Raw genomic sequence first — 17,046 nt, 5'->3', positions numbered from 1 at the left:
TATGTCCAGGACCTCATGAAGGTAGAACATAATGGCTGAACATGGTCCTCCCCCCACTGATGCAACCCAGTTGTCACCTCTGGCAGAGGGCCAGAGCAATCATGGGGAAGGGATGGGGAGGCACCATGGGGCCCAAGGTACCAGTGGCAGGAAACAGGTGGGAGAGAACCCATGGAGTGATGGTGGGAGGTGGGTACCATGCATGAGCTGTGGCTCCAAACCCCTGGACATGCTCTATTGTCTTACTTGACTGCATGTAAAAATGCAAAATCAGAGATTAAATTATTAAGAATTTTAAGACTCGAGAAGCCAGCCCAGGTTCAATGTAATTTCTTAACTTCTTTTTTTTTTTTTTTTAAGATTTTATTTATTTATGTGACAGAGAGAGAAAGAGAGCGCACAAGCAGGGGGAGTGACAGGCAGAGGGAGAGGGAGAAGCAGGCTCCCCACAGAGCAGGGAGCCCGATGCGGGTCTCAATCCCAGGACCCTGGGATCATGACCTGAGCCGAAGGCAGACTCTTAACCGAATGAGCCACCCAGGTGCCCCATAATTTCTTAACTTCTTAACATACTTTAAACATTTGGGGAAGAATTCAGCTTTATATATGAAGTAAATATGAAATAAAGCATGATGCTGAACTATTTACTTATAATTTTTATATCTAGCATCTTTTTTTTATTGAGGTATGATTGATGTAACGTTATCTTAGTTTCAAGTGTACCACATAATGATTCAGCTTTTGCATGCACTGTGAAATGATCACCACAGTAAGTCTAGTTACCATCCATCACCATGCAGAATTACATTTTTTTTTTCTTGTGATGAGAACGTTTAAGATTTACTCTCTGGGCAGCTTTTAAATATGCACTACAGTGTTGCTGATTATAGTCATAATGCTGTACATTACATGCCCATGGCTTTGTTATTTTGTAACTGGAACTTTGTACCTCTTGACACCCTTCACCCATTTTACCAATTCCTAACCCCCTCCTCTCTGGCAGCAATTATTCAGTTCTCTGTATCTGTGAGTTTTGTTTTGTTTCTTTGTTTTGGTTTTTAGATTCCACATGTAAGTGAAATCATACAATATTTGTCTTTCTCTGTCTGACTTATTTCCCTTAGCGTAATACCCTCAAGATCCATCCATGTTGTTGCAAGTGGCACGATTACATTCTTTTTTATGGCTAAGTAATATTCCATTGTATATATACCACATCTTCTTTATCCATCCATCCATTAATGGATACTTGTTTCCATATCTTGACTATTATAAATAATGCTCCAATGAACATAGGGGTGCATGTATCTTTTTGAATTTATGTTTTCGTTTTTTGGGATAAATACCCAGAAATGGAGTTGCTGGATTATATGTAGTTCTATTTTTAATTTTTTGAGGAACCTCCACACTGTTTTCCATAGCAGCTGCATCAATTTACATTCCCACCAATAGTGCATGAGGGATCCCTTTTCTCTACAACCTTGCCAACACTTATTTCTTTTTTTTAAAGGTTTTTAAAATTTATTTATTTGAGAGAGAGAGAGAGCATAAGCAGGGGGAGGGGCAGAAGGAGGGTGGAGAAGCAGACTCCACGCTGAGCAGAAAGCCCAATGCAGGGCTCGATCCTAGGACCCTGAGATCATGACTTGAGCCAAAGGCAGCTGCTTAACCGACTGAGCTACCCAGGTGCCACTCTTTAATTTTTATAATAGCCCTTATTACAAGTGTGAGGTGACATCTCACTGTGGTTTTGACTTGCTGTGTCTGGTGGTCACCTGTCTATCTTCTTTGGAAAACTGTCTATTCAGATAATCTGCCCATTTTTAAATCAGATATTTTTTGCTATTGTGTTGCATGAGTTCTTTATACATTTTAAATATAAACCCCTTATTAGATATATGATTTGCAAATATGTTCTCCTTTCAGAGTTAGGCCTTTGTCACTATGAACTTCCTCTTCTTTTTAATTTGATGTAGTCCCACTTGTTTATTTTTGCACTTGTTGCCTTTGCTTTTTTTTTTTTTTTTAAAGGTTTTCATTTATTTATTTGACAGAGAGAGAGAGACAGCGAGAGAGGGAATACAAGCAGGGGGAGTGAGAGAGGGAGAAGCAGGCTTCCCGCGGAGCAGGGAGCCCGATGTGGGGCTCGATCCCAGGATCCATGACCTGAGCTAAAGGCAGACACTTAACGACTGAGCCACCCAGGCACCCCTGCCTTTGCTTTTGTATTCAGTTTCAAAAAATCATTGCCAAGTCCAAGGTCAAGGAGCTCACCACATATGTTTTCTTCTAAGAGTTTTATGGTTTCAGGTCTTATATTAAAGTCTTTAATGCATTTTGTGTTAATTTTTGTGTGTGGTGTAAGATAGTGATCTAGTTTCATTCTTTTGCATGTGGCTGTCCAGTTTTCTCAATACTATTTACCAAAGAGATTATTCTTTACCCATTGTATATTCTTGCCTCCTTTGTCATATATTAAGTGACCATGTAAACATGGGTTAATTTCTGGGCTCACTATTCTGTTCTATTGATCTATCTGTTTGTCTTATGCCAATACTATACTTTTATGAATACTGTAGCTTTGTAATATAGTTTGAAATCAGAGAGCATGATGCCTCTGGCTTTGTTCTTTCTCAAGATTGCTTTGGCTACTTAGGGTCTTTTGTGGTTCCATACAAATTTTAGGAATATTTGTTCTATTTCTAGGAAAATGTCATTGGAATATTGATAGGGATTGCATTGAATCTGTAGATTGCTTTGGGTAATATGGACATTTGAACAATATTGATTCTTCCAACCCATGAGCATGGAGTATCTTCCCATTTATTCGTGACTTCAATTTCTTTCATCAATGTATTATTCTTTTCAGCATGCAGGTCTTTCACCTCCTTGGTTAAATTTATTTTTAGGTATTTTATTCTCTTGATGCAATTGTAAATGAGATATTTTCTTAATTTTTCTTTCTGATAGTTCATTATTAGTGTATAGAAATGCAATAGATTTTTGTGTATTGATTTTGTATCATGCAACTTTACAGAATTTATTTATTAGTACTAACAGTTTTTTGGTGGTCTTTTGGGTTTTCCATATGTAAAATCAGTCATTAGCAAATAGTGACAGTTTCACTTCTTTCTTTCCAGTTTGGATGTCTTTTATTTCTTCTTCTTGCCTAATTGCTCTGGCTAGGACTTCCAGTACTATATTTAATAAAAATGGTGAGTATAGGCATTCTTGTTTTGTTCCTGATCTTAGAGAACAGTTTTTCACCATTGAGTATGATCTTAGCTGTGGATTTGTCATATCTAGCCTTTATTATGTTGAGATACGTTCCCTCTTCCCACTTTGTTGAAAGTTTTTATCATGAATAGATGTTGAATTTTGTCATATGCTTTTTCTGCATCTATTGAACAGATTGTATGATTTTTATCCTTCATTTTGTTAATGTGGTATATCACATTGATTGATTTGTGGACATTGAACAATTCCTTTTTTTTTTTTTTTAAGATTTTATTTCTTCATTTGACAGAGAGAAAAACAGCGAGAGAGGGAACACAAGCAGGGGGAGTGGGAGAGGGAGAAGCAGGCTTCCCGCAGAGCAGGGAGCCTGATGCGGGGCTCGATCCCAGGACCCTGGGATCAGGACCTGAGTTGAAGGCAGATGCTTAACGACTAAGCCACCCAGGTGCCCCCCATTGAACCATTCTTGCATCTCTGGAATAAATCCCCCTTGATAATGGTGTATGATCCTCTTTATGTATTGTTAAATTCTGTTTGCTAATAGTTTGTTGAGGATTTTTGCATCTATGTTTATCAGGGATATTGGCCTTTAATTTTCTTTTTTTGTGTTGTCTTTGTCTAGTTTTGGTATCAGGGTAATGCTGGCCTCCTAAAATGAGTTTGTAAGTATACTGTCTTCTTCAGTTTTTTGGAAAAGTTTAAGGATTGGTATTTTTTTTAATTGTTTTAATTTTTTTTCTTTTTTCAAATTTTTATTTACATTCTAGTTAGTTAACATATATTGTAATGTCGGTTTCGGGAGTAGAATTTAGTGATTTATCACTTACATATAACATTCAGTGTGCAACACAAGGGTCCTCCGTAATACCCACCACCCATTTATCCCATACCCTCTCCACTTCCCCTCCATCAACCCTCAGTTTGTACTCTATAGATAAGAATCTCATGATTCGTTTCCCTCTCTTTTTTTTCTCTTCCCTTATGTTCATCTGTTTTGTTTCTTAAATTCCACATGAGTGAAATCATATGGTATTTGTCTTTCTCTGACTGACTTATTTCGCTTAGCATAATACATTCTACTTCCATCCATATCATTGCAAATGGCAAGGTTTCATTCTTTTTGATGACTAATATTCCATTGTGTGAGTGTATATGTATATATATGTACGTGTGTGTGTGTGTATTACATTTTCTTTATGCATTCATCAGTCGATGGACATTTGGGCTCTTTCCATAATTATGGTTGATAATGCTGCTGTAAATATCAGGGTGCATGTGCCCTTTGAATCAGTATTTTTGTATCCTTTGGGTAAATACCTAGTAGTACAATTGCTGGATCATAGGGTAGCTCTATTTTTAACTTTTTGAGGAACCTCCATACTGTTTTCCAGAGTGGCTGCACCAGTTTGCATTCCCATCAGGGTTCCCCTTCCTCCACATCCTCGCCAACATCTGTTGTTTCCTGTGTTAATTTTGGCCATTCTGACAGGTGTGAGGTGGTATCTCATTGTGGTTTTGATTTGTAGTTCTCTGATGATGAGTGATGTTGAGCATCTTTTCATGTTTCTGTTGGCCATCTAGTTGTCTTCTTTGGAAAAATGTTTATTCATGTCTTCTGCCCATTTCTTAACTGGATTATTTGTTTTGTGGGTGTTGAGTTCGATAAGTTTATAGATTTTGGGTACTAACCATTTATCAGGTATGTCATTTGCAAATATCTTCTCCCATTCTGTAGGCTGCCTTTTAGTTTTGTTGATTGTTTCCTTCGCTTTGCGAGGATTGGTATTAAATCTTCTCTGAATGTTTGGTAGAATTCACCAGTGAAGCTGTCTGGTCCTTGGCTTTTGTTTGTTGAGAGATTTTTTTTTTTTTTTAATTACTGATTCAATTTCCTTACTAGTAATCAGTCTGTTCAGATTTTCTATTTCTTCATGATCTGGTCTTGGAAGAGTGTATGTTTCTAGTAATTTATCCATTTCTTCCAGGGTGTCCAGTTTGTTGGCCTGTAATTATTCATAGTAGTCCCTTATGATTCTTTGTTTCTCTGCAGTATCAGTTGTAACTTCTCTTTCATTTCTGATTTTATTTATTTGAGCCCTCTCTTTTTTCCTGGTGAGTCTAGCTAAAGGTTTTCCAGTTTTATCTCTTCAAAGAACCAGCTCTTAATTTCATTGACATTTTCTATTGTCTCTTTAGTCTCCATTTTGTTTATTTCTGTTCTGATCTTTCAGATATCTGCTATTTCTGATATTTCCTTCAATTAACTTTGGGCTTCATTTTTTCTTCTTCTAGTTCCTTTAGGTGTAAATTAGATTATTTGAGATTTTTCTTGTTTCTTGAGTTAGGCCTTTATCACTATGAACTTCCTCTTAGAACTGCTTTTGCTGAATCCCATAGATTTCAGTATGGTGTATTTCCATTTTCATTTGTCTCAAGGTATTTTTTGGTTTGTCCTTTGGTTTATTTGTTGATTCATTGGTTGTTCAGCAGCATGTTGTTTGATTTCCATGTGTTAGTGATTTTTCCAGTTCTCTTCTTGTAATAACTTTCTTGTTTCATACCATTGTGGTTGGAAAGATGTTTGATATGATTTCAATCTTCTTAAATTTATTTAAATTTGTTTTGTAGCCTAGCATATGATCTGTCTTGGAGAATGTTCCAGGTGCAGTTGGTGTATTCTGCTGCTTTTGGATTGAATGTTTTGTGTATCTTTACATTAAGTCCATCTGGTCCAGTAAGTCATTTAACGCTGATGTTTCCTTTTTTATTTTCTGTCTGGATGATCCACTAATGTAGTGGGGTATTAAAGTCTCCTGCTATAAATGTATTGCTATAAATTTCTCCCATTTAGGTGCTTCTCTGTTAGGTGCATAAATATTTACAAATGTTATATCCTCTTGTTAGATTGACCCCTTTATCATTATTTAATGTACTTCTTTGTCTTTTATTACAGTCTTTGTTTTAAAGCCTGTTTTGTCTGATATAGCTAGAGCTTTGCCTGATATAACTCCAGCTTTTTTTTTTTTTTAATTTCTATTTGCATGGAACATCTTTTTCCATCCCTTCACTTTCAGTCCGTGTATGTCCTTATTTCTGAAGTGAGTCTTTTTTACAGGAAAGATGTAAAGGGACTCTTTTAAGCTGAAAAGAAGGGGCACTAGTGTGTGTATATATATATATATATATATATATATATATATATATATATAGTATATATATATAATAGTCTATTTTAGGTTCATAGCAGCTTAGCTTGAATGCATTCTAAAGGTCTACATTTTTATTCCCTCCACCCCATGTTTTGTGTTTTTGATGTCACATATTACATCTTCTTATTTTGTGTATCCCTTAACTAATCATAGAAGTTATAATTATTCTTACTACTTTTGGTTTTTAACCTTCATACTAGCTTTATTAAGTGATTAATCCACTACCTTTGCTATATGTTTACCTTTACCAGTGAGATTTTTACTTTCATATGTTTCCTTGTTGCTTTCTTATATTTCTTATAAGGCCAGTTTAGTGGCGATGAACTCCTTTAGCTTTTGCTTGTCTGGGAAATTCTTCATCTCTCAATTCTGAATGATAGCCTTGGTGGGCAGAGGTTTCTTGGTTGGAAGTATGTTCCTTTCAGCACTTTCCATGTGTCCTGTCACTCCCTTCAGGCCTGTAAAGATTCTGCTGAAAAATCTACTGATCGTCTTAGGGTGGTTCCCTTGTACATAGCAAGTTGTTTTTCTCCTGCTGCTTTTAAGATTCTCTCTTTATCTTTAACTTTTGGCATTCTAATTATAATGTGTATTAGTGTAGATCTTTTTGAGTTCATCTGATTTGGAACATTCTGGGCTTCCTGGATTTGGATATGTGTTTCCTTCCCCAGGTTAGGAAAGTTCTCAGCCATTGTTTCTTCAAATAAGTTTTTTGCCCCGTTCTCTTTCTTGTTTCTTCTGGGACTCTTACAGTGCGAACGTTATTCTGTTTGATGTTGTCCCATGGGTCCCTTAAGCTATCTTCACTTTTTACATTCCTTTTTCTCTTCACTGCTCAGTGTGGGTGAGTTCCACTGCCCTATTTTCTACATCACTGATTCTTTCTTCTGCTTCATCTAGTCTGCTGGTGAACCCCTCTAGTATATTTTTCAGTTCAGTTATTGTATTCTTCAGCTCTGTGACTTCTGTTTGGTACTTTCCTTTATTGCCTATCTCTGTTGAAGTTCTCACTGTGGTCATTCATACCTCTCCCAAGTTTGGTGAGCATCTTTATGACCATTACTTTGAACTCTTAATCAGGTAAGCTACTTATCTTCATTTCATTAAGAGTTTTTCTGAGGTTTTTTCTTGTTCTTTCATTTGAAACATATTCCTGTTTACTCATTTTGCTTGACTCTGTCTGTGTTTGTTTCTGTTTTAGGCAAAACAGCTACCTTTCTCAGTCTTGAAGGAGTGACCTTGTATAGGGGAGGAACCTATTGTTTAACCTTGCCCTAGCTCTTGCTTGTCTCTCCACCCTTTGTGATTGTCCAAGCAGCCTGATTTATTCTTGATATGTCCCAGTTATTGAGAGTGTGCCAAGCCTGTCAGTGTTCCAAAGGGAGAATTCATTCATTGCTGACTTTCAGGCTAATTGGAAGCCAGACCCTCAAGCAGCAGCTTTCAAAGTATGCAAATACATGCAGTTCTCTGGGACTACAATCATAAATCCTGCTGGCCTTCAGACCAGGTAGTTTGGAGGTGTCTCTTGGGTGACATTTATAAAATTTGGGGCTTCAAATGAGTGTATAAGCTCTTTTCTGGGAGTTACTGGCAAGTTGTAGCAAGGCTGAGTGAGAGCACAAAGCTGGCATCCCCTGGCCTACTTTCTCTGAGAATATTCCATAGCTGCTAGATGTGTGGTGAACCTGAGGCCTGCCCTTCAGGCTGGAGCTCCAGGACAAGTACATAGGCCTTTTTCACAGAAAGACTGGGGTGTGTTTCAGTCCACCGTCTGTGCAGTGCCCTGGGGGTGCTATCATGCCAAGAATTGTCTCTGTGATTGTTACAGTCCCGTGGGACCCAAGAACACAAGCCTCCCTGGCTACCAAAGTCAGGTGATCCAGGAGAGACCCCTGTGTGGACTGCGCATGCCTGAGAGTTTTAGCAAGGCAGCAGAACAGTGCAGGGCTGGGGTGTGCCTGCCAGCTTTAGTGGGCAGAAAGAGAGCACAGGGCCACATGTGTCTCCTGGTTTTAGTGGGGCAGTAGAATAGTGCAGGGACTGTGTGTGCCTCCTGGCACTAGCAAAGTAAACAGCAGCATAAAAATGACACCTTCCAGGGCCTCTGTCCCTGGAGAGAGTTCCAGCAGGCTCCTACCCCCTCCAGCAGATGCTTTAGAATTAGCAAATGAATCTCCTTTACATAGTGTAGGTACTTTTCAAACTGCTGCTTTTGCACTGGGTGAGTGAGTCTGCATGTGACCCCTTCAAGAGCAATATCTTTATGTCCCTTCAGCCCTTCAGGTCTCTACAGGTATAAGCCCCAGTGGTTTGCAAAGACAGGTGTTTAGGGGGCTCATCTCTTTGGTGCAGGTCCCGAGGATTGGGGTATCTGATGTGGGGCACTAACCCCTTAATCCTCAAGGAGAAGCTCCATATTCATGAGATCTCTCCCAATCATGGGTCACTGTGCCAGGGTGAGGTTTTTGGCAAGACTGTGTCTCTGCCTCTCCTTCCATTTTGATGTGGCCCTTTATTGCCTGTTGTGAAGGCACCATTCAGCTAGTTTTAAGGTCTTTTTCAGAGAGAATTACTCCATATGTAGCGGTGTGTCTGTGGGAGATGAGTTCAGGATCTTCCTATGTCTCCATCTTAGATTGCCCCATCTTTCTGCACATTTCAAATTAGATGCATTTGGAATGTAACTTTGTATTTTCTCTGGTTAATGAAAATATCAGTGATTTTTACCTTCTTCTTTGCACTATTTTGCATGTGTTTTACAGGTTTTTTAGAATGAAATGAGTTACTTTTATAATTAATCAAACCCTAATATCATATATATATAAACATATATATAAACATATATATATAAAATATATACTTTACTGGATATTTATTTTATGTGATATTTTATAATTTTGTCTTCATTTTGGGAGGGAATACATATTTTAGTATTTTAACCTAAAAAAAAGTATCTCTCCTCATCTAGGTCTATTAAAATAAGATTAGCCACTTTGTTGGATACTCCTGGTGTTGAAAATCTTGTTAGCACTCTCATGCTGAATAAAAGTATATTGGAGGATTTAAAGCAATACAATGAGGCTCGCAGAGATGATGTAAGTACCTGCTATGACGAGATTGGTTTCCTTCTCCTTGTGATATGGGCCATTATGACCCACGTAGGATCAACCTTAAAGTTTCCTTGGATCCCAGTTGGAGATAGTTGGAGAATTGCACAGTGGGAAGTGGGGGAGGTGAGGTTGGAAGATGGGAGCAAGAAAAGAAAAACAAAGGAGACTGGGGTTTAAGGATGTGAGGGTGTTCTCTTCACTGGTGGCCCCAAGGTGGGGTGCTGATCAGATATTCTAAATCCTTATCACAGGCATGGAAAATGTGGACTTGATCCAGACAAGTATCCCAGAATAGGATAGATCTCAGGACTTAGAATAGGCAGATCTGACTGAGGTTAGGGAATGGTAGCTCAGGAATCTGTGGGTGCCTGGTGCTCACCCAGGAACACTGGATATCAGACTTAGGACAGTGGGACCCCATTTGACCCTACTGGTTGGTGATTCTGTCTAGACTTTTTTGTTGAGCTGCCTACATTCTCAGGTAATGGATGGGCTGTCAAACACCTGTATGACCAGTGTTAGGTTCTCTTTCTAGTATAGTAACTATACTGTACTTTTGCCCTTGCAAAGGACAAGCTAGCAGTGGTCCTAATGTTAATGCTGCTTTCTTAAGGACCATGACAGTTTACTTAACCAGACATGGAACAGTGCATGTAGTTAGAGAAATGCTTAGTTACTTTTGTGATAAATTTTATTTTGAAAAAAAAGTTTTATTGAACTATAACCAATAAACAGCTGGATAGATTCACAATTTGAATATACCATGTAATTAATGAGCACCTGTTTCAGGAAACAGACTAACCCCAACCTGCCTGAAGTCCCCTTCATGCTCCCATTCAGTTACTTTCTCCTCAGGTTAATACCACCTTAACTTCTAAGATCATAAATTGGTTATGCCTGTTTTTGAACTTTATTTAAAGGGATCACATAGTATGTTTTCTGGTATCAGGTTTTTTTGCTCAGCACTGTGTTTGTGAGATTCACCCATATTGTGCTGTAAAGTATTTCATTGCATGAAGATGCCACAACTTATTTCTTCTTTCTACTGTCATTTGGGGGAGTTTCCAGTTATTGGCTCTTTTGAATAAGCACTTTAGTTAAATTTTAGTCATCAAGAGGGAGACACCAAACACCTGAACACAGTGAAATATTTAATATTTATCAAGACATCAAATTAAAATAAAACTTCTCTCTAGCACATGTTTTCTGTTTTGGTTTGTCTTGATCTTTTTGGGTTTTTTGTTTTTTGTTTTTCATTTATTTGCTCCTTCCCTCCTGACCTGCCAATGCAGTATGATGTATCACCCTGTTCTCAAAGTGGGGTTTAAGGAGTCATAGGGGTCTCTGAGACATCAATTTTCAGGGGGGTTCTGTGAAGTGAAAACTATTTGCATAATAAGAATAAGGAACTATTTTCCTTTTCCACTGTATTGATATTCACACTGATGGTGCAAATGCAGTGGTGGGTAAACCTTGGGAGCCTCGGTGTGGATCAAGGCAGTGGGCACCAGATTTCATCGGTTTCTTCATCGCCATTCACTCATAGTAACAATAAGGAAAAGAGAGCCTAGTGAAGATAGCATTGCACATCAACAGACTGGCTAAAACACAAAGAGAGGCACCACTAAATGCTAGGGAGGATGCGGGGAAATAGGATCATTTATATGTTGCCAGTGGGAATGTAAAATGATACCATTGCTCTGGAAGACATTTTGGCTGTTTCTTCAAAAACCTCAAAGCAACAATCATATGACCTAGTAATTGCACTCCTGGGCATTTATCCCAGAGAAATGAAGACTTGTACACGATTGTTCATAAGCAGTCAGAATTGGCCCAGATGTCCTTCAACAGGTGAGTGGGTAAACTGTGGCACATCCATGCCATGGAGTAATACTTAACAATACAAAGGAATGCATTGTTGATGCATGCATCAACTTGGATGAATCTGCAGAGAATTGCGCTGAGCTGGGGGATGGGAGGGAGCCAAACCCTAAAGGTTACATACTATATAATTCCACCTATTTGGCATTTTTGAAATAACACAATTTTAGAAATGGAGAAGAGATTATGTGTTGCCAGGGGTTAAGGACAAGAGGAGGACAGGGAGTAGATGGGTATGGTTCTTGTAGGGCAACCCAAGGGATCTTTGTGTTGGAATCGTTCAGTCTCTTGACTGTGGTGGTGGATACATGAACCTCTACAGGGTATAAAATTGTGTAGAACTTGATACACATACACACAATCATAGCAATGTGCATTCCCTGCTTGTCATAATATACTAGAGTTTTGCAGAACATTATCATGATGGGATACTGGGCAACATGTACAAGGAATTTCTCTGTATTATTTCTTAAAATTGCTTGTGAGTCTGCAGCTATCTCCATATAAATTTCAATTAAAAAAAAGGAAAAGCTAGTTTCACTTGAAGCAGTAAAAATTATTAACTTTATTAAACTTCAATCCTTAGGTACCTATATTTTCAATGTTCTGTTGTGACAAAAAAATGAGAAATGCACATAATGCTCTTCTGTTGTAGACTGAAGTTGTTGCTTGTTTCAAGAGAAAGCATTTCTGCAATTATTTGATCTTCATGCTGACCCAGCCACTGTTCTCCTGCAACACCATTTTTACTTGAAAGAACAGCTGGCAGACAAAATGTGGTTATTCGGTCTTGGAGACCAGACGTTTTCTTAAAAATGAATGAAGTGAGGCTGTCTCTCCAAGGAAACAACCGACAGCATTTGTTCCCTCTGATAAAATCCAAGCTTTCAATAAAAAATCAGAATTTTGGAAAATCAGTATCTCTCATCATGAGCTTGACAGCTTCCAAAAACTTAAAAATTGTTCTGATGAGGCTGGTGATGATATTATCAAATGTGATGCTTTGATATTTTGTCATAGGTCAACATTTGGGAAATATGTGTAAGTTTGGTGAACCAATATTTTCTAGATAAAACATGATGTTACAAAATCACACATAGTAAAAGATTCATTCAAACAGCAGAATAGACGGATGGGTTTTAATGTGACAATGTATACCAATTTATTGATATGGTTTCAGATTCCACATTGCAGCTCATCTTTAAAACAGTACCACTTGTTGAGTTTTGGTGGATCATCAGAGAAGAATATCTATAATTATCTAAAACAGTTGTTTAAATACTTCTCTGCTTTCCAACTCTGTATCTTTGTGAAGACAGATTTTTTTTTTCATTTATTTCAACCAAAATAACATATTGCAACAGATTGAATGCAGAAGTAGATATGAGCATCCAGCTGCCTTCCATTAAGCCAGACATTAAAGAGATTTGCAAAAATATAAAACAATGCTACTCTCCTCTCTAAATATTTTTGTCAAATTTTAAATTTTGTTTTAATTAGTAAATTAAACAAAAATGAATAAACAAATTAAATTTTTTCTCGGTTTTAATTTCTAATACAGAAACTACCAATAGATAGCTTTAACACACTACTCCATGCTCTTTGGAGTCCTCAGGGAATAGGGTCCTGAGATCATAATTTTTGAGAACCACTGATGTAGAGCTAAAGAAAATGGATTCAAAGTCAAAGGGACTATGGTTTGAATCACAGATTCATCCCTTACTAGCTGGAAGTCTTGGCATGTTCCTCAGCCCCCCAAGCCTTATTTTCTTGTAAGTGAAATAGAGGTAGTGATAATATTTACCTTGTAGGAATGAGGATTCAGTGAACACAGGGAAGACATTTAACTTAGTACATGGTCCAAAGGTAAGTACTGATGGATGTTGGCTCTGACTGTCATTGTCATTAGGTGGCCATGCTTAAGGCCCACGACTGACTCCTTAGAGAAACCTTGATAGTTATATTTTTAAGGGTCTTAAAATCCATGCTTATCTTTTCAGGATGGAACACCAATGAAGGCATTTGTAGCTGAAGTCACAGAACAAATAGTTGGCATTGCAGTTATCAGAGATGAAATGGTAAATTGCAAAATAGACATTGATTTCCTGGATTGTGCCTTTTTATATCATGAATTAGCACACAATGCCTCTTTTTCATTTTTGCATATTTAATACGAATGACCTTTTTTTTTGAAGGCTATACATTTTTTGGAAGGATATAAATCATCATCTGCTTGCATCCCACTTGGTTGACTTTGAATTTCCCATTTCTTTTTCAGTTTAAAATATGACAGAGAATACATGAAAACATTCACATTTTAAAAATTCAAATAACCTTCCATTAGGACCCCCCAAAAGTCTTACTGCTCTCCCCAAAGGATTACTACTATTAATAGTTGGGCATCAGTCCATTCCTACAGTCTTCCTTGCACTTAATTACATGCAGTGTGTGTGTGGGTGTGTGTGGGTGGGTGTGGGTGTGTGCGTGTGCGCGTGTATGGTCAATTGGACAAGTAATTTTATTTTTTTCCTAATGCACAACCAGTTTTTCCTAAATATTTACTGCTAAACAGTTCATTCTTTTCCTGCTGATTTAAAATGCCACCTTTACATTAAATTTCCATGTGCCTGTCTCTATTTTTAAATTCTCCTGTTCTGTTCCATGGATTCATTTGTCAATATCTGTTGTATTATCATGTCTGGTATATCTTGTAGGGGAGTCTTTTCTCACTTATCTTTTTTTTTTTTAATAAATTCTCTTGCTTTTAATAAGACATTTCCTCTTTCAGATAAGCCTTCTAACACTTACTATGAACTTATTTGCACCTTCGTGGTTTTTATAGAACAATTTAGGCTGAATCGACAATTAAAATACTGAGACTTTCTAGGAACATGGCTTCCTGTTTTGGTGGTGGTGGTGTTGAATTCTTTTGGGTTCTTCACTAAAGTTTTGTGGCTTTTAGCATACAGGTTTCTTGTGCCAGGTATTTTGTTTGCCCCTATAGGTTCACTCTCTGCCCTGTACTGTCCCAGGGAGCCTGACCTGGTAGGCAACATCATGGGTGCCTTCACCCCTCAGCTTCTAATTGGGTTTGGCCAATGGGGAGCCCTGAGGAGAGGAAGGGAGGAGAGTGAGGTTGGGATGCCTTGAGCTGGCTGGTGTCTCCATTGAGTTCCCTGACCTTTCCAAGGTGGCCTTTTCTCCAGGACCCTCTCAATTTGGACTCTAGTAACTGGTACCTCCCATGCCACCCACCTAGGGTGGTGATAGCTTGCAGTTGCTGCTACACCATCCTTACTGGTTTCCCTATGCCCTGCCCCTTCTTGTAAAAAGTCTTTTTGTTAAACCCACCTCCAGTTATCCTAATTTGAACATACCATCTGTTTCCTGCTGAGACCCTGACTGATACAGTCCTAGACATTTATGATTTATTTCTACTTGTTTTATATTTTTCTGGGTATTGTGATTAGATACTTTTTTTTTCATTGTACTTTCTAAATGTTTATTTTGGTATGTGAGAAAAATAATAATTTTTGTAATTGTGATCTTATTTCCAGCCACGTTTTGGAAGTCTCTTACTAGTTCTGAGAGTTTTCAATTGATTCTCTTTTCTAGTACAGCATCATTTCTACCATATTCTATTGGCCAAAGCAGTTACAGAGCATGCTCAGATTCCAGGGTTGGAGAAATGGACTCCACTTCTTGATGTGGGTATGGCAAGGTCTGTCTACCAAAGAGCATTTGGAATGCAAATTACTCTTGTGACCGTCTTTGGAAAATAGAATCTGCCACACCTCCTTTTAAAAATATTTATATTTTGGAGGAGGAGCAAGATGGCGGAGGAGTAGGAGACCTAAATTTCGTCTGGTCCCAGAAATTCAGCTAGATAGGGATCAAACCATTCTGAACACCTACAGACTCAACAGGAGATCGAAGAAAAGAATAGCAACAACTCTGAACAGAAAAGCAACCACTTTCTGGAAGGTAGGACGTGCGGAGAAGTGAATCTGAGGCGATATTCGGGAAGATAGCAGCCGGGGGAGGGGGTCTCTGTTGGCCGCTTCTGGCAAGTCATCGAGCCATGGAGCACAAAATGGGAACTTTTAGAAGTTGGCTCTGCTGAGGGACATCTCTCCAGTGGCTAAGTGGGGGGTGGAATTCTCGCAGGACAGCGTGGTCTCAGGACCCTCGGGGTCACAGAAAGACTGGGGGTGCCTGAGTGCGGCAGAGCTCCCAGGTATCAGAGCTGGGAAGCCAGCTGCAGAGACGGAGCCGAGGAGCGGGCTCTCAGCTCAGGGTTGCCATAAACCGTGATCTGCAGCACAGTCAGGCCACTGCTCCTCCAGCAGGGACCCAACAAGTGGCAGATCCGGGGAGACTCCCCTTCCTCCACCAGGAGGAGAGGCACAGGAGCGCACCGCAGGGATCTGCTGGGTTTGGAGACTCCACACGGGGTTGGGTGCCAGAGATAGAAATGCTCGGTCACAGGCCGGGTGAGCACAGAGTGCGGCCAGAGACCGGGGAGACGGGAGTGACTGACGGCTTTTCTCTGGGGGTGCACTGAGGAGCAGGGCCTGAATTCTTGGGTCCTCTGGGGTGGAGATTGGGAGGCCGCCATTTTCACTCTCGTCCTCCAAAGCTGTACGGGAAACTTGCAGGGAACAAAAGCTCCTGAGAGCAAACCGGAGCAGGTTACTTAGCCCAGACCGGCAAGGGTGGGGCAATTCTGCCTCCGGCAAAGACATTTGGGAACCATGGCAATGGGCCCCTCCCTCAGAAGATCAGCGAGAACAGCCAGCCAAGACCAAGTTTACCGATCAATGAGAATGGCAGAACTCCAGCACTAGGGGAATACTGCACATAGAATTCATGGCTTTTGCCCCATGATTCTTTAGTCTTTCAAAGTTAATTTTTTTAATTTTCTTTTTCTATATTTTTTTAATTTTTCTTTTTCCCATCTTCAACATCTTATCAATCCCTTTTTTAAAAAATCTTTTTTATTTTTCATTTTTAGAGTCATATTCTATCCCTTCATAGTAGTTAAACTTATTTTGATATATAAATATATATGTTATATATATATATATATATAAGTTGTTCTCTCTTTAAAATTTTGGGATATAGTTTCTTCTAACAGACAAAAATATACCCTAAATCTCTAGTGTATGGCTTCGTTCTAGTCTCCTGCCTGATCACATTCTCTCCCCCCCTTTTTTTTAAATCCTCTTCTTTCTTTTTTCAACCAACTTTTTATCAATTCCTTTTATAAAATCTTTTATAATTTTTATCTTTACAGTCATATTCCATCCTTCATTGTATTAACCCTTATTTTTGTACATACATAAGTTTTTCTTTCTTTAAAATTTTGGGAGGCACTTTTTTCTAACAGACCAAAATGAGCCCAAAATCTAGTGTGTGGCACTGATCTATGCACCAGCCTGATCATATTTGATCATATTCTGTTTTTTTTTTGTTTTGCTTTATTTTGTTTTTTAAATCTTTTTCTTTTTTTCTTTTTTCTTTCAGACCCTTCTTTTCTCCTGGTTTCAGGTCTCGTCTGTTTTGTTTAGTGTATATTTTTCTGGGGTCGTTGTTACCCTGTTAGC

At 38.6% G+C, this 17,046-nt stretch overlaps 1 protein-coding gene across 1 annotated transcript in view; it reads left to right on the top strand.

The window, feature by feature from the left end:
- The window catches only part of CFAP61 (cilia and flagella associated protein 61), a 304,410-nt gene that overhangs the window by 122,722 nt on the left and 164,642 nt on the right, over nucleotides 1-17,046 (top strand). The window contains exons 14-15 of the mRNA XM_064572747.1: nucleotides 9,418-9,544; nucleotides 13,441-13,518. Of these exons, the coding sequence (XP_064428817.1) occupies nucleotides 9,418-9,544; nucleotides 13,441-13,518 (205 nt within the window). The remainder of the gene's footprint in view (nucleotides 1-9,417; nucleotides 9,545-13,440; nucleotides 13,519-17,046) is intronic.

Source organism: Mirounga angustirostris, unplaced genomic scaffold (assembly GCF_029215605.1).
Source record: "Mirounga angustirostris isolate CCGP_5_RB_7025 unplaced genomic scaffold, mMirAng1.0.hap1 SCAF_10, whole genome shotgun sequence".
NCBI lineage: Eukaryota > Metazoa > Chordata > Mammalia > Carnivora > Phocidae > Mirounga > Mirounga angustirostris.
Note: the sequence above shows the minus strand (reverse complement) of the source record. Positions and strands in the feature narration are given on the sequence as shown.